This window comes from Kwoniella dejecticola, chromosome 1 (genome assembly GCF_000512565.2).
Source record: "Kwoniella dejecticola CBS 10117 chromosome 1, complete sequence".
NCBI lineage: Eukaryota > Fungi > Basidiomycota > Tremellomycetes > Tremellales > Cryptococcaceae > Kwoniella > Kwoniella dejecticola.
The window spans coordinates 157,042-180,028 of record NC_089301.1 but is presented as its reverse complement, the minus strand read 5'-3'; the positions used below and the strand labels follow the sequence as shown (position 1 = coordinate 180,028).

General features: G+C 48.5%; 7 protein-coding genes across 7 annotated transcripts; 3 read left to right on the top strand and 4 right to left on the bottom strand.

The window, feature by feature from the left end:
* Positions 1-236: 236 nt before the first annotated feature.
* On the bottom strand, positions 237-1,605 carry I303_100069 (uncharacterized protein; the record flags this gene model as incomplete). The annotated part of the gene is made up of 6 exons (XM_018403446.1): positions 237-317; positions 447-497; positions 670-746; positions 961-1,024; positions 1,309-1,406; positions 1,593-1,605. 6 exons carry the CDS (start codon positions 1,603-1,605, stop codon positions 237-239), a joined length of 384 nt encoding a protein of 127 aa, XP_018266100.1.
* Positions 1,606-2,172: 567 nt separating this feature from the next.
* On the bottom strand, positions 2,173-3,283 carry I303_100068 (vacuolar transporter chaperone 1; the record flags this gene model as incomplete). Its single annotated transcript, XM_018403445.1, has 7 exons — positions 2,173-2,216; positions 2,296-2,320; positions 2,406-2,503; positions 2,585-2,621; positions 2,791-2,869; positions 3,026-3,075; positions 3,245-3,283. The coding sequence occupies 7 exons, from the start codon at positions 3,281-3,283 to the stop codon at positions 2,173-2,175; spliced, it is 372 nt and encodes a 123-aa protein (XP_018266099.1).
* Positions 3,284-5,303: 2,020 nt separating this feature from the next.
* On the top strand, positions 5,304-7,973 carry I303_100067 (uncharacterized protein; the record flags this gene model as incomplete). Its single annotated transcript, XM_018403444.1, has 2 exons — positions 5,304-6,626; positions 6,726-7,973. 2 exons carry the CDS (start codon positions 5,304-5,306, stop codon positions 7,971-7,973), a joined length of 2,571 nt encoding a protein of 856 aa, XP_018266098.1.
* Positions 7,974-9,003: 1,030 nt separating this feature from the next.
* Positions 9,004-11,640, top strand: I303_100066 (malate synthase A; the record flags this gene model as incomplete). The annotated part of the gene is made up of 11 exons (XM_018403443.1): positions 9,004-9,183; positions 9,351-9,445; positions 9,596-9,681; positions 9,801-9,864; positions 9,931-10,002; positions 10,095-10,445; positions 10,562-10,675; positions 10,747-10,951; positions 11,023-11,126; positions 11,198-11,261; positions 11,338-11,640. The coding sequence occupies 11 exons, from the start codon at positions 9,004-9,006 to the stop codon at positions 11,638-11,640; spliced, it is 1,638 nt and encodes a 545-aa protein (XP_018266097.1).
* A 378-nt stretch (positions 11,641-12,018) lies between these two features.
* I303_100065 (uncharacterized protein) lies at positions 12,019-13,113 on the bottom strand (the record flags this gene model as incomplete). The annotated part of the gene is made up of 3 exons (XM_018403442.2): positions 12,019-12,106; positions 12,373-12,520; positions 12,780-13,113. 3 exons carry the CDS (start codon positions 13,111-13,113, stop codon positions 12,019-12,021), a joined length of 570 nt encoding a protein of 189 aa, XP_018266096.2.
* Positions 13,114-13,740: 627 nt separating this feature from the next.
* I303_100064 (uncharacterized protein) lies at positions 13,741-15,612 on the top strand (the record flags this gene model as incomplete). Its single annotated transcript, XM_018403441.1, has 2 exons — positions 13,741-14,247; positions 14,302-15,612. 2 exons carry the CDS (start codon positions 13,741-13,743, stop codon positions 15,610-15,612), a joined length of 1,818 nt encoding a protein of 605 aa, XP_018266095.1.
* A 695-nt stretch (positions 15,613-16,307) lies between these two features.
* On the bottom strand, positions 16,308-22,096 carry I303_100063 (uncharacterized protein; the record flags this gene model as incomplete). The annotated part of the gene is made up of 5 exons (XM_018403440.1): positions 16,308-17,584; positions 17,650-17,824; positions 17,888-19,803; positions 19,860-20,108; positions 20,197-22,096. 5 exons carry the CDS (start codon positions 22,094-22,096, stop codon positions 16,308-16,310), a joined length of 5,517 nt encoding a protein of 1,838 aa, XP_018266094.1.
* Between the last annotated feature and the right edge of the window lie 891 nt (positions 22,097-22,987).

The following is a 22,987-nucleotide window of genomic DNA, read 5'->3' as shown; positions in this document are numbered from 1 at the left end:
CTGACATGACGATTGAGCGCAAACAGGCCATAATCAACAGGGCAATTGACTTCAGGATGTTCCGAAGTGGATATGATAGACTCATCGTCAATAGCGAAATAGCGAAATAGCGAAAGAGCGAAAAAGCAGTATATCATAGCATCTCATCTCCATGATATATCGCCCGTATTAGATATATCATTCCTCCTCCATTACACATAACATCGTTCGATCTTCAATCTTGAGCGGAATTCAATCTAGTAGTTGACAGACTTCAAGTAATCGGCAAGTTTGGCAACTACGATGTTGGCTTCTCCGGCAGAGGTGGGCGCGTCGTACTGCAGAGACATTTACATATAATCAGCGGGCACCCTTCTCAGGTAGATGAACATGAGCGCGCGAGCCGATGCTCGAGAGTAGGTGGAGCAGCGGATTCAGGTTGTTCTTGCGCTAGACAGTTAACTCACCTCAGCGACCAGGATAGCCTGGTTAGTCGGGATGACAAATACACCTCGTTCCTATGAATACAGATACCACGCATCAGCAAAAGTCGCCTCGTACAATGCATATCTCGGAAGGAAAAGCGTCGCAATTGTGGGCAGTGAGGAGAATGTTGAGTCGTGGTTGAACAGGAAATGGAAGGCACAAGAGAAATGCCCATGTCAATGGCAAACCCATTGAGAGACTCACGCCTTTTCGTCCGATGACTTCCTCTGGTGTAGCTTGGAGGGTCATGAATTTGAATCCGTTCAAGTGGATACCGTTGGCTGTCAAATCATAGTGTGTGGAATAGGGGGCGAGTAGGCAGAATGGAAGTTGAAAGGTATTATGGGAATTCGTAATTATGAGTGCGAGTGATGCGGAAGTGACAAAATCAGTATCACAATTAGCAAATTCCTTCTTATGATCACTTCATTGGTCCCTACGTAGCGAAAGATGGGGAAATAAGATGGCAGGGAAGAAGAGGTCAGGAAAACTCACCTCGAAGTTGATCCGGCTGTGTGAAAGCTGTCTTCACCAAAGCATCCTGTTCGTTCTGAGCGAGCTGTAGCAATAAGCAAGTAAAACGTTGTCAGTGAATTTCGAGTGTTAGCGTTATGTCCATCCCAGTCATGAGAGGGAGAAGGAGAGGTCATCGATAACAATGAAGGTGATTCCCCTAGCTCCAAAAAGGCCCCAAACAGCCGAATCCCTTTCGAGCGAAGAAATGCACGACATATTCCTTCTGTGCCAATTTCTCATGATCTTACCCTCGTCTCCATTCACAAGCACCTCATGCTTCATTAATGCTTCATTGACACCCAGAGCGAGACTCCACGCCAAACTCACATTGTATCCCGACGAAGCAGCCCAGATCCCACCTTGTTTACCCAAAATAGCAGCTTTAGTGATCTTGCCAGTAGCCACGAGGTGGTCGTCGACGTAAGCTGCAACGAAGTCAAAGTGCAGAATTAGCTTTCATGCCCTTTGTCTTACATCCAAATCAAGAGACGGAGCGAGGTCAAGGAATGTCGGGTCACGTTGAAGTAAGTCAAAGAGAGACAGAGATTGGGCGTGGAATACAGAACTTCAAAGCACGAGGGAGGATGCAGGGGGATCTGATGTATACTCACCTTGCCAGGACATCTTGTGCTATCAGAATTCAATGCGGGGTATGCGAATGAGTGAGATGCAGATGAAAAATTAGAAGGAGACGAAATGAACATGTATTTACTATAAAGACACACTCGCATCTGCATTCGCATTGACAACTCACGTCACCGCTTCGACGCACACTCACCAAAACCACGTTGTGGCACCATACTGGACAACTGGACATTCAACATATCTCCGCATGATCCCCTCGACACATTATGCAAACCCGCGATGCAAGATACAAATCAGATAAAATGCATACATGTCTAGGTATACTCGATTGAAGATCCGCACCAAAACGCGATGTATTGGTAAGAAGACTTGAGACGGTAAAAACGAAATGATATACTCCTTAATGCTTGCGACAATGTAAACGGAACTCCTCATGGCTCCTGCTCAAGATCGCCCACCTTCCTACTCAAATATAGAGTCAACTCCGCAAGGCGAGATTCACGCTTCCTGGAGACTCTCTGCCGGACCTGCACTGTCCCGTCTCATCAGACAAACCCTGACACACCCTTTTCTTCTCATGGCATGTATTGAAAGTTCGTTATAGCTCTACTCATACACAGCTTTCAAGATGAAGTTGGTGATGATAGCGGCTAGACAGTCCATTCAATTTCAATCAGCTCGGATCGAATTTATCCAGATCATAAGGACGACGCCAGGAAATGGACCCACCCAATAAGCAGAGACACAGGACGGTCTATACGAGAACAGATCAAACATGGGATTGATCAGCTCTTGGTTTTGGTTCATGCTGTAACAAGGCAAGGGGCAAGAAAGCTCACAGGACCAAGTCTGTCATCATACGGAGCACCTGTTCGCAGTCTGATCGATCGAGCTCGCATTTGATATATCACAAGAGCATATAACATTACGGCCATTGCTGCGAAACGAATACAGATGCTCGTTAGCACATGGATTCACCCTGGTGAGTAAGTCAGATCCGCTAGAGCTTTCGACTTACCGATCACCGTGTACATAGCCGCAGAGATTTTACCGACCTACGAAACAGAAAGACGGGGTATCAGCTTGTCTATCTTCAGATGCTGTGATACGTGATACGTGATACGTGATTGATTGCTCGTGCGTAGCGTAAGGCAAGAGGCAGGAAGCAGGCAGTAGGAACAAACGATTGATATGAAAAGAGGAAGAGTTCGCGAGACCATTTACCTTGTCACCAAAGTTCAGTAAACCAACAGCCAGACCTCCTAAGACGACTGCGAAATGGAGCCATGATAAGAATGTTCGTCTGGTAGAAGTGGAAGATAAGCATTGTCAGCGCCTGTGAGTACACCATCACATATTTGTTCCGCTTCGCCAGCACGTTCTTATCCATGTAATTTCTTGCCACGTCAAATGAGACTGGGTTGAGGGAAGATGACAGATATGGTAGGATCATACTCACTCGTTTGCGAAGAATACTTTCGGTTCTACTCGGACAGGCAACGCGATTCGCTATATGTGATAGTCGGGCGGGCAGAAATACAGTGGATGCGATGTGGGGGTCGAGAGCATTGACAGGGTACCACAAGAAGCAGATCAATTGACAATAGCGGAGAGTTCGAACTGTCATCAGCTCTGCACATGCTTGGGCCTATGGGCTTGTCGGACGAGGTTAACATACCTTTTTAGCGGTTCTTTGTAGCAAAGGTTGAGTGGACATCGTGTGTTTCGGTAGTGTTAAAGGGGATTCGAGGGCAAGTTGAAGTATTGATCTGCTTGACTGATGAACCGCGATTCCAGAGTGCAGAGTCGGACTCGTCTTTGATCGATTATTGTTGTGTCCTTTCCTTATCCTTTCGACGATGGACAATTGTTCTCTTGATCCTTCGCTGACGATAGATATACATATAATGGAAGAACAAGCAAATGTATCGTTATCGTTATGGATTATGGTATTTTCTTCCTGTTCTACCTGTTCTGTAAATCAGTATGAGGATTATGACTATGACGAAAGCAAAAACAATCACAGTGCAATCTGAATGGTTATTTATCGCACGTGCGCTCGGTCCCATTCCATCGTCAAGCGATACGTAATATACCACGTTTACCATATCATCGAGTGGCAGTATGGTAGAACCCTAATGAGGACTTTTTTCAGCATTTTGACGTTTTGGCGGTTCTCGCCGATTTCAGCAATCGATCAGGGGGAACTCCTCTTGTAACAGCGGCATGGATGTCATAGCCATCAAACCATCAGGCCATCAATCAATGGGGCCGTGAGAATGGGCATAGACTAGACAACCGTACAGACAAGACGCAACGTCAGGCCATTGTATCGGTCCTGCTTCGAGAGCAAGTTTTAGCTTCACACTTGATCGATGTCAATTACAAGTTCTAACAGTCCTGCAGGCGGCCCGGCAATCCCCGATTTGGACAAAGTTAAAACGGTTTAAACTATCTCGAGCGTATGTATGTACTCTGTGACCTCGTTGCCGGCCGGACTAAATTACCAAAGAGGTAGTCAGCCAGTTACCAGCAAACCAAAAAGCTAATTCAGCTCTTACTCATACCGTATCATACAGTCATTACACAGCCTTGCCTTGCCCTCAAAGAACAGTTGTGCGATTGTAGTTGATTTATTCGATTATACCCGTTGGACAGATACCTCCATGCAGCATATAGCGGACAGTACGCTGAGAATACTTTAAGGAAGTAAGGAAGAAGAGTCGGACAAAAGGAGGCGAATGATCTTGGCGCGGATCGCATTTGACGTCAATCCGATTCATTCACTTGGACACACTCAACATACATACATTCATTCATTTGATCGAAATCGCATACCATACATTACACATCGCATCAAGTTCCTTCACTACACCACTGCCTACTTTGACAAGCATAGGAACGCGCGCTCCGTTCTTAGTCGCCGAAGACACAACTCAGAGGAGTTCCGGTTGATGGTCGTCTAGCAGCAGGATCAGATCGGACGAATGGAATACCTTGAACTCAGTCATCGTAAGTACCAACCAACACCTCGTGTTCATGCGATCCTATCCAGCACCCAGTCCCCTCCCTTCTAAGCTTAATCAATCATCCTTCAATCTGTGCCTTCCATCCCTCATCAATAGGTCAATCTTAATCATCCTCAATTCATCGTTGTTATACAGTCCTTTCATCTCGAATCACCCCTGTTTCCAAGAAGGACTTTGCGGTGCGTCTTTGCGCACACATCACTCCCTCACTTTTTGATCAAAACTCCTCATCACCTTCTGTACACAACCTATTCCTATCCTCCATCACTGATCTGATCAGATATCTATTCCTGCTTCTTTCCCAATCTACGCACCTGCCTTATTCGGCTGCTCGGTCATCCGATCTCCTTGAATCGCCTCGCTACACCAAGTCTATACATGATCCTTCTGACGATCTTTGCTATTCTACCCTACTCGCTTCGCGTAAACCTCTTCCACCACCTTGCCCCCCTTCCTTTGACTACCATCCTCGATACCGCACAGCTCTGTGTTGAACTCGTGACAGAATAGAACACACCACTGATCTGTCCATCACCACTCTCACTCAGGCGATCAACTTACCCTTCACTCGAATCCGACTTTATCCATGCGATCTTTCAACCATTCCGCCGAGTGACCCAGCTCCATCGCTCACCTCTACACCACAGTCCTTCTTTTGCTCTCTCGATCATTGGTACCTCCCATTCATCTGTCGCCAGGCTTTCCAAGATGTCTCAACGACGGACACCCCCTCGATCACCTATACCTCGATACACTGCTCCGCCGTCCCCATTCCTCTCCCATCAGACTATCACTTTCCTAGCATCATGGCGAGGTCAGCTGCTAGTATGCACGGTCGTCCTGATACTCGGTGCGATATACTTCTTCGTCAGACCACCGATCGATGAATGGCATCGCAAGCGCAAAGAAGTGTTATCCCGAAAGAGGGAATTAGAGCTGATGAGCATGTCAGAGAAAGAAGATTCGGTGGAAGAGAAGGACGATGTGCCTGTGAAAGCCGGTTCGTCGAAGGACAAGAGTAAGGAGAAGGCCAAGAAAGAAGGGAGGAAAAGAATCAACTCTCATCTCAAACCACCTACAACCGAAATCAACGGCGGGAATCCAGTCGAATCATCACCATCACAAGCAAATATCCACTCAGTGATGGCATCGCCGAGTAAATCTAAACGATCACTGTCCAATTCTGGAAATACCCAAACGCGATCCAGCTCGGCAAAACTGCAAAAAGCAACTGGTCAAAGCAAATCCCAACCTCAGAGTCAATCTCGATCTCATCTGGCGACCCCTTCGCGAAATCAACCACCCCCTCCCATAATCGTACCGAAACCTTGTCTCGAGCATGCACCAACATCAATCGATCCTTGGAACATCCCATTACCAGCTTCTCCCGTTGCCGGTCCCTCAAGACTTGGTCCTCCTGCTGGATCAGGGCTGGATGAGGTATCGGATGACGCATCTATGTCGGCCGAAGGCGAGGGCAGTGTGAAAGAAGAGGATGAGAAGCCAAAATATAAGAAATTCGAGGGGTTCTCGATATACCCCGAAGATGGATATCTACCTCAATCCCTCAACAGCAACAGCAACAGCAACAATAACAAGAAGAAAAAGAAGAAGAGTAATACCAAAACATTCCTCTCGCCTAATCCACCTGGTTCAACAGGTCTCCCGAAAGTGACTGCATCCACGGAGAGGACCGAGCTCATGGATGAAGTGCTTGAAGTTAATGGGCACGGTGTACCCCGGTTACCTAATGGACATGGGAAACATCGACATACGAGAACGTCGTCGATCACTCTGCTGCCGAATCTCAACGTCACTCAGCTCAGGGAGATTGTGGAGCAGAGGGATGAGACGATCGATCAGCTGAGAGCGGAGATAGGCATGGCCAAAGCAGAGGAATCGAAGGCCAAAGAAGAAGCGGTGCGAGCGCGTATGGGCGAAGAAAAGATCAGAGGTGAATACGAGAGAAATAAACGAGGAAGGAGTGAATCGATTGGGCAGGGTCATGCAGCGGGACGAAGGGAAGCTGAGGTGGGTATATGTGATCTCTGCTTTTTGCGTTACCGACGAAACCTCCTATCGTACCAACGATGAACGGGCTCACGCTGATTATTTCTCTTGTGAATTCAGCTCCACTCGCGCCTCGCTCAAATGCAGCAGCTCTATTCCACAGCACTGAACCGATTATCGACCTGCGAATCCGCCCTTCGCGAACAAGGTATCATGCTCCCTCCTTTACCTTCACCAGTGCCGATGCACCTTCCTCAATCGCCTCTTCCGCCCATGCCGCAATCTCCCTACGCCCCTAGTCCGGGTAGGAACACCCCTATCATGGGTGGTTTCATTCCGTATCCTTCTCCAGGGATGTACCCTTCGCCCATGCTGCATCCTAACCCGCATTACCCCCATCCTCATTCTCATTCGCCTAGCCCTTATCGCCGAACGAGCTCATTCACCAACGGACATGGACATGGACATGGTCTTATACCTGTAAATGGCTTGAGCCCTGGAATAATGATCGCGAACGGAGGTGGAAACGAAGAACTGAATGGGCTGTATCCCATGGACATTGGAAGTTCTACTATGCCTATTGGACTTGGACATCCTGTTTCGAACGGAGAGCAAGAAGAGGATAGGGAAAGAAGAAGACAGAGTATCGAAAGTTCAGTTCTGAAGAAAAAAGTCCAGCAGATGACGTCTGTGGATGTAGAAAGTACTGTGAACCAGAACGAAGATGGTCAAGCGAATGGTGGTAGCTCTAATTCAAATGGGACGTCGGGAAGTGTTCAAGATGAAGAATCGATTTCGAATGGAAGTATTGTAGAAAGTAACCTTGGGATGGGATCCGGAGCGGCAAGTCCGAAGTCTGGTCCTTCTGCATCTAGCCAAGTAGGCAGTGGTGTTACAGGAATGCCCGTGGCTATGAACATCCCCAACGGCAACGGCCATGGCAGTGTGAACGGCGAAGGATATGGAATAGGGGAGATCAAAGTGTTGATGGACTCAGAGAGGGGTAATGTGTATTACAACTCGGAGGACATCGAGGTGGGTGATGGCTCCGTCAACGGCAATCTCGATGCGAACGATGCGAATCAACAGATTGATGGAGAAGCAGCGGAAGAGGAAGAGATCCCAGATACTCGACAGGGTGAAGCGACCGACTCCCCTTCGAATTCATTTCAACCGATCTTCGCCTCGCTCGCTCATACGCCCGAACAGATCGAAGAGATGCGTAAGTTAAACACTGCTAGAGAAAGAGGTAGAAGTGTGAGTTCGTTAAGTAGTGCCGGACGAGGAAAAGGGATGGGAGCTGGATTGGGGAACGGGGGTTTGTTGACTCCTAGTCCGAGTAAGAGTCCTGTTCCGCTCAGGGGTTAGGGCGATGGTATCTGACCAAATGGACAATTCATCTCTACATGAGTGTTGATTGATTGGTCGATTGGATTAAAATGATATTGACATTTGGTTTGGACAATTTCGAACTTCATCTTACCCGTACTCTTACTTTCTTTTTCGGCATGAATATGGTAGACAGATACTCTCATGCCACGTAGCCACGCAGACACATCGTATATACTTCATCAGGATACCCAGTCACGTTCGAAGTCACGTTCGAAGACCTGCATACATACATGTATTGCGTACATACTGATCTCTCCAATGAAGAATGACCAACCAATGATGCATCAGCGCTTTAGACCACTGGCACTGATCAATGTATATACGTATATACATATTCGCAACAATCCGTTCACCTGCTTTGGCAACTCGGTGAAGATCTCCTTCAACTCTCGTCTGCTGACTTGACTTGCCTTGACTCAATCATGCAATATGCAATAACATCTCAAGCAGATGAATGGATAGATGCATCCGAGTAAATCCGTTTGAAGGTTCGAAGGGGATGACGATGACCGGTTATCAACTTATCACTCGCTTAACCGGAACATTTGGATTTGATTGGTTCGGTTATAGGTCAATTGGATTTGTTATCAGCGGGACTTAATTTCGCATGACTCTCTCTATCTCTCTATTTCCAACTACACCTACAACTTCTCCAATACGATCCATCCATCCATCACTTGGATTGACTCGACCAAAATCAGACAGACACGGCAATATCGGATCTCCGTAAGTCGCCTCTCTCGACTGACCAAGTGTGTATCGAGGTATATAAGAGGGCAATCACAAAGTCAAGTGAACTGAGTCGGAGCTGAATCGCGAGACGCTTTGTTATTTTAGTTGACCGTATCAAAACTCACCTTGATCGATCATTTCAGCTCCAGCTCAAGTCGACTGATCAATCAATCACATCATCATCGTCATTGATTCCCACTCACGAGTCTCAACGGGATTACGTTAACCCACAAGATCACTCTAGCCTCATCATCCAGACGGTTTTGGAATCAAGATGTCAATCTCAACATCCTTTTCTAAAGGAATCCACTTCACCGTCCCCATCCCGTCCGAAGCACAACATATCTTGAGTAAAGAGGCCGTAGATTTCCTGGCTATTTTGCATCGTACTTTCGAAAGCAGGCGTCAAGAGTTGTTGGAGAATAGGAAGAAGGTACAGGATGAGTTGGATCAGGTGAGTTCAGCGAAATTCAGCTCAGCTCAGCTCTTATTCTACGATACACCCCTCATTCCTGTCCATCATGGTCCCTACACTCCAAGCTTTGTCTGAAACATATCTCTGTTCAAGGGGACCGATGGAGGAAAGTGGTGCTGACTCAGGACACCATTTCCATTCAACAGGGCAAACCGCTCTCCTTCTTGAACGAGACGAAACATATAAGAGAGTCGCCAGGATGGGCATGTGCGCCGCCCGCACCAGGACTCGAAGATCGACGGTGAGTTGATCTACCTATTCATGTTTACTAGTAAGAATGTATACTAACGAGTCCCCTGTTTACCTTCCTCTATCGATCATACTTCTGGCTACCCGATTACCTACTGGACGATTTGACTGATATCTTCCGCCGTTTTGCTTTGCACACTAGAGTGGAGATAACTGGTCCAACCGATCGAAAGATGGTTATCAATGCTCTGAACTCGGGCGCCAAGACCTTTATGGCTGATTTTGAAGGTAAGCATCCATTCTTATCTGGAATCGCATTGTACTCTGCGTGCCACGAAACATCGGTTCCCCAATCCTTGCGAGAGTTTTTGAGAGCTGATATGCCATACTGCGACTGTTGTATTCAGACTCCAACTCGCCTACCTGGTCAAACATGGTATTGGGTCAAGTCAATCTCTACGACGCTATCAGGTAAGTTCGCCTATGCCACCCTTTCAAGACGTCCAGCTGATCGATCTTGTGCCTGTGATCAATTAGACGACAAATCGATTTCGAAACTGGTGGTAAACAGTACAAACTTGTCGAGAAGCCCGCTGTCCTCCTGGTCCGGTGAGCACTTTCTTACAGTGGCTTTGTTCTCCCTACTACTTGGATGGTCAAACACACATTAGCTGACGCTGTGATACGTCGCGGCTATTCAGACCAAGAGGATGGCACCTGCCTGAACCTCGGCTTCTGATTGATGGCAAACCCATTTCCGGATCACTTTTCGACTTCGGTCTTTATTTCTTCCACAACGCAGCTGAATTGATCAAGCGAGGTTCCGGACCTTACTTCTACCTGCCAAAGATGGAACATCATCTAGAAGCCAGATTGTGGAACGACGTCTTCTCACTCGCGACGTCACATCTCGGTCTGCCTCAAGGCACCATCAGAGGTACCGTCTTGATCGAGACCTTACCTGCTGCATTCCAGATGGAGGAGATCTTGTATGAGCTTAGGGAGCATTCCAGTGGGCTAAACTGTGGTCGATGGGACTACATCTTCAGTTTGTAAGTGAAATCATGTCCTGTATCAATAAGGTGGTAGAGCGCTCCAGTCGAGATATAGTCTGCACCATCGCACATGCCTGCGGTTCGGTCGTTGACCTTTAAAATTCGGACTGTAGCATTAAAAAGCAGAGAGCTCGAAAAGACTGCGTCTTCCCTGATCGAACCGATGTTACCATGACGGTCCCGTTCATGGACGCCTATGTACGACTACTGATTCAGACATGCCATAAGTGAGTCTACTACCAGTCTGTCTACTGATTTCGTTCCAAGCGGATGCTGATCGCCTATCCGGTTGTTATAGACGAAAAGTCGCAGCGATGGGAGGAATGTCAGCTCAGATCCCGATCAAGAACGATGCGGATGCGAACGAAAGAGCCATGGCTAAGGTCCGTGCCGATAAGCAGAGGGAAGTCAAAGCTGGACATGATGGTACATGGGTGGCTCATCCTGCTTTGATCAAAATCGCCACGGACATCTTCGATGAGCATATGAAGGGACCCAATCAGGTAAGTCATAGTACTGGCTCGTTCCTTTCGCGTTTCGAATGACACGCTGATAGTTTACCGTAAAATCCCAGTACCACATTAGACGAGAAGACGTCACTGTGACTGATAAACAGCTTGCTGATCCCTCTGTGCCTGGCAAGATCACTGAGAAAGGTGTCAGGGATAATGTTTCTGCGTGAGTCCCTCTTGATTACGCTCAGATACGTAAGTGCACAGAGACTGACTCATGAGTGCTTCTGGCTGTAGCGCTTTATCGTACTGTGCTGCCTGGATCTCTGGTAACGGCTGTGTACCGATCAACTATTTGATGGTATGTGCATCGACCAATTCCCCGTCAGACTCAAGAGTCACCGATGCTGACCATTTTCTTCTTCTTTGGCGTGCAGGAAGATGCCGCTACAGCTGAGATTGCCAGAGTACAACTTTGGCAATGGGTCAAATACGGATCCAAGACCGATTCAGGTGTTGCGATCACTCCGTCATACTTGCAGACCATCTTCTCGGAGGAAGCATCAAAAGTATCGAAATTACCTGGAATCGACCCTTCGCACGTCAAGATTGCCAGCGAGTACATGGCTTCGCAAGTCAAGGCTCAATGGCCTAGCGATTTCCTGACTAGCGACTTGTTAGGTCATTTGGAAGGGGTCGGCGTTGTCGGAGGGGGAAGTACGAGCAAGAGCAATTTGTGATTTGTGATCTGTGATCTGTGATCTGTATTCGGTCCTGAAAATTGTGATTGACTTGATGATCCAAAGTGAAAGTCTTTCAGAGCAAGACGAGATCGTTTGTACGTATCTAGCATTATATCAGTAGTATGAAAGCATGTCTCTTTGATTATTCATGATTATTCAGACTTGAGCTTGCTTAATGTCTTAGTTTTGAAAGATGTCCCATGGCTTGCAATCCCCATCGATCCGAGATACGGTTGATTGTTCAGTCTGTCCCCTTAGAAGTCGACGAGGCAACAAAAGGAGTCTTCCTTGTGAGAACGAGGATCATATATTCTATACATACATACCTAAACCCCTGAGAAGATGGAATTCATTGAAATAGTCTGGATGTTGAGATCATTCCCCATCCAACATTATAGCTAAGAACTCGTCCAAGTTTATCTCTCCGTCCTGATCCAGGTCGAATTCGTCTATCATTGCTTGTCTAGGTGTGGATGAGGGCGGCCGAGAAGGTGTAGTGGGTCGAACATGAGAGAGTTGGGATGAGATGCGATCAGGCGAAACGAGATGAGATGGGATAAGCGGTATCAGCGATAGGGATGAAATTCGGTACGCAGCCAATGAAAGTCAAGGAACCAGAACAATCAGCTACGACGCCATTCCAGAAGACAAGTACGATTGACGACACTGACGACCCCTTCTTGGGAGCCGGCTTTGAGCCAGAGGGTAAGATGAAAATGGTAAACTCACAATTCCTCTTCACCCAGGTTCTCGCCTAATTCCCTAGCTACCCTCTTAAGGTTCTTCAGACTTATTCTACCTGTTCGATCGTCGTCAAAGAGTTCGAATGCTCGCCGTAGTTCCGTCTCGGGATTACGTGCGAGTATCTTCTCGGTCACTAGTGGGGGAAAGGAAATATGAGGTCAGTGTTCGTGCATCACGGAATAGCAATGAGAAGAACACTGAGATCGTATTCCCAAGTGGGTGAGAGGTCCAATGAGAGTGTTCAATTGAAGGTAACAGGAATTCAAGTGAGAAGTAAGAGAGTCTACCACTCCACTCAGAGCAAGCAGACGACCTCCAAGGACAATAAGGTGTTCAGACTGAGCCATGAAACCTGGTATCTGTTTTGGTATCACAATCCTAGCGACACTCACTTATCCTTTCGAACGCACTAAAATCCATCAACCCATCATCCCCCCCGAGATCTTTGAGGAGCTTCATCACCTCGGATTTCTTCATATCGAAACCCAAAGCCCTCATGGCCACTTTCAACTCATGATAATCTATTGCCCCGTCTTTGTCCAGGTCGAATAGCTCAAAGGCCTCTTTGATCTCGCCTTTTTGATCTTCCGTCAGACTCCCTCGAGAACCAGCATTGGAGCCCAGATGCGGATGTATTTGGTTCGAATTGGAGGTCAATGTGGGGTTGAGTGATCCGCCAGGAGGTCGACGGGGCTTGGCTTTTGTGTTGTTTGTGTAGTGTGACATGGTCAGCGGGAAATTATTGAGAGGGGAGCGTAGACTGATAGTTTTGACACGTTTGTGCTAATTCTTCAGTAGCCTGATCGTCTCGCAAAGGATGATGAGTCCACGTTGGTGTTCGATCCTCGCCTGTTCGTATTCCCGTCGGCCAAGCTGGAAGTCGGTAGTGATAAGATAAAGATGAAGATATCTCTTCTTAGTCTGGGTTGTAGCGAAATCAAATAATGTTCATGTTCTCTTCGACGCGTTCATCCGTCACATTCAGAGGACATAACGCGTGGATCGCATGGTCACCACGAGACTCGTGTAAAACATTGGCAACGTTTCAGATTCCTTTTTCCTTCTTGCATTTACGTAAATACAAGTTTGAACCTCCACTAACCGCGCATGATTTTGACTTTTCTCGCTACTCTACTCTTCAACCAGTCGTAGTAACCCTTGTTCCTTGAGGGTCATAGACCATTCACACCTGGCCTACTGTATTTACTATTCACTCATTCACGCCAGATGAATGTCACAGTCAGACTCATTTTCCTCTCATGAACCAACATCTCATCGTCCGACCCCTCATGACTTATGTATTAGACATCCCATTGTTGAATTGGACGGCGGCGTGAGCACCAAAGGAGAACCATGACATCCAGAAACGGAAGTGGATCTGACTTCTTCTCTTCACTTCGACACAAGCGTCTTCTCTCGTCCTCCAAACCACGGAAAGTTTCTCCCAGCGATACGGCTTATACTCTCAACAATTGGGTGGATATTGATCATCATGGGAACGGCAGTCTCCTCAACGTGCAACAAGGCAACCACGGGTCGACATCCAGCTTACAGACTGCACCTCCCCGTGCAAGTGGGTCCAGCTACTCGACTACGCAGTATGAACCGGTCAAGATGCAAGAGGCAGAAACGAAAATGGATGTCAGCCAGCCCAGAAAGGCCAGTGGAAGTAGATTGAAGAGAAAGAGTATGCAGTTGCTCAGGATGGTAGAGCGCAAAACCTCGAGCTCACTTAGTATCAGATGGGATAGAAGCGAGAGCGAGGAGCCGCGGGATTCCGGCAGGTGTACTACGCTCGAAGAACGTGAGGCCGCCAGCTCGACTACACACTCGGAAGATATGAGCGACATACATGACGAGGTGAGTCAGCTGTCCTCTTAACCAGTTTCGACCTCATTTGACCTTTCAAAGCAGTCATCGGCGCACCCATCCTATCCAGCAACACCGCCATCGCCATCACTCACCACACCATATCTGCCTACCGATGCTCATGATCAGTATCACCAGTACAATCCCGATCACCCATACACTCCACATTATGATACTCCCGATCGACGTCTATCCAAACACCTAACTCCTATGGCTTCTGCTTTACTCACTGCGCAAAGTCCAAATCGTTCTTACCCTGATTTCATCGGAGACTCTGATTCTTCCGGCAAACGAGCGACGCTCAAACCTCGGCGGGCAGATGTACCTCCCAATACACCAAGTGACAGTCCGCTAGGCGCCCTCGGCCTCACCGGGACATCTCCATCTGCCGGCCGATTCTCTCCCCGACTGTCCACGCTGAAAGAGAGAAGTACAAGCAAACGCATCAGCTCGAGACCGAGGCCAAGAACAACGTTCCAGGATTTAGTCAATTTGCCTCTACCTCAACCCAATGGCCAGCCTAGTCGATATGCTTATAATCATACCACCCCGATCATCACATTGCCTTCTCCGCATTCGTCTTCACACATCCCATCAAGTGTTCCACCGCAAAGTCGAAATCAGCTCCAAAGCCATGACAACATCCCACTTGACTCGGTTATGGAAAGCACGCATGCCCTTGGCGGACTTCATATCGAAGATCCGAGAGGGTCGAGTTCAGCAGATTTCGAATATCCACCCGTACAGACCGAATCTTCAGCTTTGGAAGCATTATGGGAATACGGCTCGTCTTCTTCATCGTCGTCATCGTCCTCCTCCTCCTCTTTGTCATGCACTAAATCCCGCAATTCCTTGGATATAGTCGCAAAACAGAAAGAACTGGAAGTGGACGTCGATTTAGAGATTGATCTGGACGAATATCCATTCCCACCTGGTTTATCCAATTTACCCACTGCTAGGTCGTTAACCCAGACTCTCAAGCGTCTAAGCGAGCCTCATCCAGATCCATCATCCTCAGCATTAACATCCCTATCACTCAGTCGCGACATATCGACCGGCTTTGACGAAGCAACGTATGATGCTGTCAATGCAGTCGCAATTACAAATACACATACAAATTCGCCAGAGGATTCTCACAACATCCCAGAAATACCAATACATATCTCTTCTCCACTCAGCGATACCCTCTCATTGGAAGACGTAGATGCATACGAAGAAGGAGAAGAGGAGGAAGAGGAGGAAGAGGAACCGCAAATTCGATCTGCTATAGCATACAAAATACCTCTTAAATTTGAGAAGCCCACAGCCAAATCCCCATCAACCCCATTCCCATCCCAGTCCCAAAACCCAGCATAGTCGGCGTCGTAATGATAATGACAACCGACTGCCATGATGCGTATCAGGATCTCCCCATATATCCACTCCATGGCATTGCATCGCATCGCATCCTACTACACAATAGCCCAGGCCAGTCATGTACAATGTACCAAAAACAAAGCAGCGGGCATGACTCGCTGACAATTCACATCTGTTCCTGGTATTCCATTTCAGTCCTTCTCTATCTGTAATTAGAAAGACTTCTCACTCACATTATTCGTACTAAGATCGCATCGTCCGCATCATTTGCATCGTTACCAATCGTCCCATGTTGCATGCATATCTGTCTCTGTCCACAACGGCAACATAACTCGTACTGACCGGATGTGGGGACTTGTTGGATGATGGCAGACGAGCAGCAATAAACCCCTACTCTTTTTGAAATGCTGTATGCTTGTGCTGTGCGCGAGATCCAATTGCCAAGAGGTGGACATGATACCAAAATACATATTTCGATCATCGACAATGCCAACGTAAAGAAGAACAACAGCTGTTACAAAATACTGCGACAATCAGATAGTCAACAAAATTTACAATTAGAGTCGCAGATCTTAAGCGGATCTACATCTACAAGACACAGTTTCATTCCTTGCACAGATCAAGGACGTTGTCGTGAACAGCACACGAACTATGCCATACCATATTGACCCTCAGACACCACTTCGACCTTTCAATTACTTCCTGAAAGGCCTCTTCACTCTATCCCAAACTCTACCTAAGAACCTCTTTCTCGGCTCGAAAGGCTTAGGCAGATGCTCATGTACCGGCTGATTACCAAATGGCGAGATTGTTCGGTCACTAGCTCCGTTTCTTGGATCAGCAACTCCGAGTCCCAATCTACCACCTTGTTCAGGTGAACTTGCCACCTCTGTATCTTGCTGCCGTGGCGCAATCGAATTTTGCGCGTCGCTTTGACCATGACTTTGACCTTCAAACCCTGATTCTTGAGGCCCGGCTTCTTGTTGTTCGACTTCCACTCGACTGGGTGTCGTCGTACCTGTCCCAGTATGTATGCTTGTGCCTATACGCCTAGCTTCCGAAAATCTATCGACGTTCGTGAAGCCTTCCTCGGTCCCATCAGGCGGAATGTAATTGGTGATTCCAGAAAGGGCAGAAACAGATGTATTGGCGGTGGGGGTGGTAGTGGCTGTGGCAGTCGCGGCTCCGGGTCGTGATGCTTGGATTGCATCAGGTCTAGCGGGAGGAATGTATTCTGAAAGAGGTCGAGTATCTAATTCTCCCGATGGTCTAGGTTGATCCGATAAAAGGATCTCTTGAGCTTGTTCTTCTACATTTGCGACATGGTGAGAGTCTTTCGAGATTGGACTAGGCGGATTGTCCTCATCTTCATTCAGTATCTCCTGTAACGTGGGATGGGTTCCAATCTCAGGTGTAAAGGCTTGCGAAGTGGAAGCAGGACTACCTTGTCCAAAAGTGTATCCGCTAAATCTCGTTCCAAGTCCACTTGGTACCCTAGACGATTCCAGACCAAGGAGAGGACTTGCTTGTCCAAACGTATTTCCACTGATCGGTTTCAGCATCGCACCGTATCCCTCGATGACCTGACCTAACGGCTGTAAAGACGTGATAGGCTGAAGTTGACCCACTTGGACGTTGTCGGTTTCTTCTGCGGCTTGACCAAGGGAGCTCATGTGAGTGATAATTTGGCTTAACGGAGAAGCGCTGGCGTCGGATGCTCGTCGATGGGTATCTGTCGAAGAGCGCTCTTCGCTGATATGCGACAGGGAGTCAGACGGAGGCATTCCATGTATCTGATAAGAGGCAAGATCGAAGGCGAACGCTTCTGGAATGAATGGAGGATTGGTGAGCTGGCTACTCGTGAGCAAGGGAGGAGGCGATGTGCTGCCTGAATACAGAGCCGAGCCAGTCGGACTCGGTGATCTGGGCGGTTCAGACGACCTGACGGGTGATGGTGGACGGTGATCCATATCTAGATGGGGAACGCAGATATCAGCTACATCCTTTTGTACGTTTGAAGTCGATAGTGGTACTCACACAGTGATGGACGGATCCTAAGGGGCGAAGGTGCAGTTTCATGACGAGTACTGGTACGGAGCGACTGCTCTTCACCTCTGGTTGCCGCTTCAACTCCATCGTCCGCCGTACGCTGAGTTGTCGAGCTCCGTAATTCCACTGCACTTCGTGATTTCCGTCGAACATGCATGCCTGTCTGCTCGGACAAGGTAGGGCTTGTAGGGCTTATATGCGTGTCTTGCGAGATTCGATCACTTACCTGGCCGGTTGGCGGCGAGTAAGAACTTCCTTGCTGAAACCCGATATTCACTGTGAAAGGCTTTGATTCTTGTCCTCGGCGCAGACGAGCCACCAGGTCAGGATCTCTCGCACTCCCGCCTCTCAATCGGCTGACTGGTAGCTCTTCATCCGATCTTCCAGCATCGGGTAAAGGCGGGACCGGTGGTATAATATTTTCCCCTGATACAGGGGGGTTCGAGTATGTGCCAGGCGTTTCAGCGTCCTTCCCGAACGTTTTGCCGCTGACTCCGGACTGAGCGGGTGATGGATCAAAACTTCCTGAGCCTGAGGCGGAAGGTGGAGTAAGCTGTCTCTCGCTAACCGCCGAAGCGTTGATTGAGGCCCCTGATTCCCCTTTGTCGATGGCTTGAGTACTGGCCAAAGGTGACTCGAAGGAAGGGGGTGGAATACGAGGGCTCTTGGAGGCAGTCTCCGTCGTGGAAATACCCGCAGTAGTGTTCAAATATCGTGAAGAGGCAGATACCGGGTTATTTAGATCGGATGGTGAGGGAGTGACCGAGCTGGATGGTCGTGATGATGGTACAGCGTGCGTGGTGTGAAGCTTGGATTCACCGGTCGTGACCAGTGTAGTCTCATCGATTCTGGAGGAGCTCGCGGTTGACGTGCCTATATTTGTCTCTTCTCCACTGATTCCGCTTGAACCAGATTGCCGTGGATCATCGTTCCCAAATCTTCGCACTCGGATCGATGATCCGGTCCGTTGCTCACGTCGTTTCCCGTTATCATCCCAATTTGCCTTGACACCCAAACAAGGGCAGAGACCATCCAGTAGCATAGAGAGGTCAAAATATTGAGCAGCTGGACTATGATTGGGATCTCGGATTGCAACTCTCTTCTTCGTAGAGTGAGAAGCGAAGAATGATCGTTTTAATGGCCAGCATCCGGTTGCTTCCTGCTTCGCAAGTGGCTGAGAGAATTTTACCCTTTTTACGGATTCGGTCTGAGTATCTGGTGTTGGCGCCACTGTGTCTCCCCTGGGAGCTGATCGTGCACTTGAAGTCGAGACTGGCTCGGGAAGCGAGAAAGGTCCTGGATCAATCATGGGGGATATAGCCAGCTCTTTGGGACCTTGCTCGATGGCTTGTCGAAGTTGTGTGAGAGACGTGCCTGAAGACTCTTTCGTCCCAGGATCTAGATGATAACCTGGCGACTCGTTCATGCAAGTAGCAGGAGCGATGGATCGTCCTTGGGCAATTTCTTCGTGAGGAGGGTAAGCTTGATCGGAGCGCTGCTTACTCTTGCTCTTGGGTGAGGGAGGTGATTCGCTTTTTGCGTCAAACCTTCTCGTAGGCGTCGTTCTGCCAATTGCAGCAGGAGGTTGAGCTGTCTTCCTACCTTGTTGAGAGCTATTGGGCGGTGTCGAAGGAGAAGCATATGGGGATGAGACCCTCGGCTGTCCTTGGGAGGTATGACGAAGCGTCTCTGTACCAGTGTTCACTTTACGCACGGCAGCGGCGGACTGATCCTCTGTGTTTAGGACACTACGCGAAATGGGCGTTTCGACTTTTGATGGCGATTGAGGTTTACGTTTCAAGGCTTTTCGCGTAGCAATCTTGACCGAGGCGAAGATGCGCTTGTACCATTTAGGTCGGACAGATATCTCAGAAAGACGTCCGTGGGTCCGGCTATGTGATCTGTCTGGGGCTGTCGGGTCTTGCGACCTCGATGCAGGAGCAGCAGCTGTCGCGTTTGGCGGCTCTGTGACGGGATTCATGACAGGTGTCGGTGGGTTGAAGCTGTCCTCGGGGTATGTGGCAGTAGGTGAGGGAGTGTTGTGTGTACCTGCATGAGATGAGGTATCTTTTCTCCTCGATGCAAATTTGGGTGATTGAGCTCCATCATCCTCGGAGTCGTGGCCTGCGTTATCCGAGCCAGCTAGAGATGATTCACATCAGCATCTTTCGTCGTGGAACGTTTTTGAGTGCACTCACGCCCAGTTGAAGAGCTTGTTGTCGAGCCTTCGTTTATATCGTTATCAGATTGCTTGGCCAGCACCGCACCATTCCCAGAACGATCAGGGGTTGTTAGATCTTGTTTAGCCCGAGCGTTTACAGGCGTAAGTGATTCGGTAGGTTGGGCATCTATGTCACCACCCCGTCGTCCTGCGCGGTTGCGACCGACCACGGGATACTTCGCCCCAGGAGGACTTTGAATAGCCTCAGTCCGCTCGGTATGTTCGACTGGAGATTCGCAGTCAGCGTTGCACCCAAAGTGTAGACCAGAATTAGACAGGTGATATGGTTTCTTGTCGAGGTGTTCGAGACTTACGACTGAGTATATCGCCCATCATTCCGAACATAGAACCGATACTCGAGCCGCCTCGGAGGTTGAGGTGATTACCTCCAGAAGCTCTCGTTCCATCTGTGCCGTTGACCCTATCATGCTCGCTTTCCTGTTGACCGTTGCCGATAAAAGGATAGAGATGTGATTGTTCGACGGTGGGTAAATTTCCCAAGTTTGGGACAGCTCCTTCCGGATGATGTGGGTGAATACCTCTCACGACATAGTCATAGACAGGATCCGGGTCCGCAGGAAACATCTCCACAAAAGCAGACCCTGCTGAAGGAAGCGGGGTCTGATCGGTCCCAGGAACCTGATGTGGATTGTTCAGCGAAGGACCACCCAGAGGGAATGGGATTTGAGGTGTGAACGGGGTTCGAAATGGATCGAAAGCCGATCCTGATAGCAGCGCTGGATTGGATGCAGTCTGTACGATATCTGCAAACAATCCTTGAGCGGGAACGTTGTTCGGCGGGATGTATTGAGCCGGTTCGCTGTTTCCATTTGCCGGGAAGGCAGGGAAGGCGTCATACAATGCAGCCGTAGGGGGTCCAGAGTTGAGCCCTAAGCCTTGAGTCATGGATGACCAGTTATTTGTCGGTGCGTACATAGTTTGTGGATTGTTCATTGGAGTGGGGTAGTATTGTGGTGCGTCAGGTATCGTCTGAGTATGGACTGGCTGGTTCAACAGCTGGATGGACGGATAAGGATAACCCCCGTTGGGAATGACTGACGGTCGGGAAGGGCGCCGGACCGGCGATGGGATCTGCTGGGCGAGTATACGACTGACCAGATTGGAGGATGGGAATTCTGGCGGATCAGAAGAGGCTCGTTGACGGATTGTACCTGTTTGTGGACCGTAATTTCCTACTTGAGGCCTATCGACGACCTCTTGCGGTAGTAGACCTTCAGTCTCGGTTCGAAGCATTTCAATCTCTCTCGGTGGTGGTATTGGAAATCTTGTCTCATATCGTGAGGGAGGTCGCACCGGTACTTGGAGTGGTGCACGATGAAGAGCTCCTCCGAGAGTCGCTAGGTTTCTTTCAAGAGAGGGAGGAGCTTCAGGTTCGAAGATGACTTGATCATGCAGGTCCATCATGAGAGGTTGGTGACGAGGCCCATGAGCCAAGGGTCGTCTGGGCGTTCTGGGTATACGCGGTGGTAGGAATTCAGTGGGGAAGCCAGCCTGGTCAACAAGGAGTATTGGCATGGTATCGGTTCGACTTCGATTACCTCGGTTGATAATTTGTTGAGTGATGTCTCGAAGAACGTGGTCGTCGACGGTAGCATCTTGATTGACAGGACCTCGTTCTCTTGTGGTCGCTTGCCCAGCGCGACCCGCTTGGCGCGCAGCTAACGGATTGAGACTTAGCAGAAAAGGTCGAGGGAGTGCCCACACTGGTGGACCATCCCAGATACTTTGAAGAGGAGAATCCGGTGGAGTCAGAGGTCTTGCCATGGGCAGTGGCGTGACATAATTATGAGGAATATGTCGAGGGGTGAGCCCTTCAGATGTGAGAGGTTGATTCTCCGTATCGTCTTCGGGATGATGATCGATCTGGCGTCCGGCGTGTAAGATACTAGAGGGACTTGATGATTGTTGAGCTTGATCGGCTGCTGAAGTACCAAGATGATCTGCTACCACCATCTCTGTTTGAGCTGCTTGTCTATTTGTTGCTTGTTCAGAAGGTGAAGCTGAATCATGGTATATGCGTGACAAAGCAGGAGGTCCCTGTGATAAGATTGTTCCGCTGGATGTTGTTGCTGTGTCCTCATGCTTGTCTGGAGCGACTGTTCCGGAGGAAGTAGTCGAAGAAGTTGAATGTGCTGAGGGGCTATGATGCGAGGGTGTCGGCTCAGGTGGATCTGACGGGGACGGTGTCGACATCGCATATACTGTCATGAATCCTAAGGAAGAAGTTTGATTTCAGTGAGGGGGAGGGGAAGCGAGAAGAGAGGAATGTGAATGAACATATGATGTAACGACAAACAATAATAAGATTGATTGTGTTCTCTATGTAGACATGGGATGACAGAATGAGAAAGGGGGGTTTGAATGCTGCTGCGTGCGCTTCTGTTCTGTCAGTAAGAGATGAAGAGGAGAGCGGGGAGAGGAGGGGGTCCAGGTCAAACACAAGAGGATGATGGAAAGGGTAGAGTTGAAGATGTGAAGAGAGTTGAGGCGGATCCGAGTCCAAATGAGGAATGAAAGAAAGATCAAACCATCATGGGAACTCAGTGAACCACTTTACCATGTAGAATATCAATCAACGCCCTCTCATCGCATCTCACGTCAGCTCATCATATTCAATGTAAATATCACCCATCAATCGCCAATACACGTTGCGCGCGAGAGCCCATGACAGCTCTGTAAGTCCTTCATCTACGCCTGACATGCTTCGGTACCTCCATGTCAAGCATGCATGCAGATTCTATCTTCTTTGTAGCATAGCATGGTATCTTGTGATCCATACGGCGAAGGCATGCTGTCGGAAGTGTGAAGAATCATGCTAAGATCGTGTTGAGTTGAGCATGCCCCATTCCACTCGCGAATGAAGTCGCCCATCGTCTAGATGAATCGCATCATGACTGGAAGAATCGTGTCTATCGTTTTCTACACATGTATACATAGAAAAATCAGACGTCGCATTGACGCTGACTTTGAAAGGTTTGCCCATCGAGTGAATAGCAGGATGTAAAGTGGAGTACCAAAATAAATTCATCTTGGTATTTTGACTTTTTCCCATCTTCGATCAAATCCGTCAATCTTCATCACATC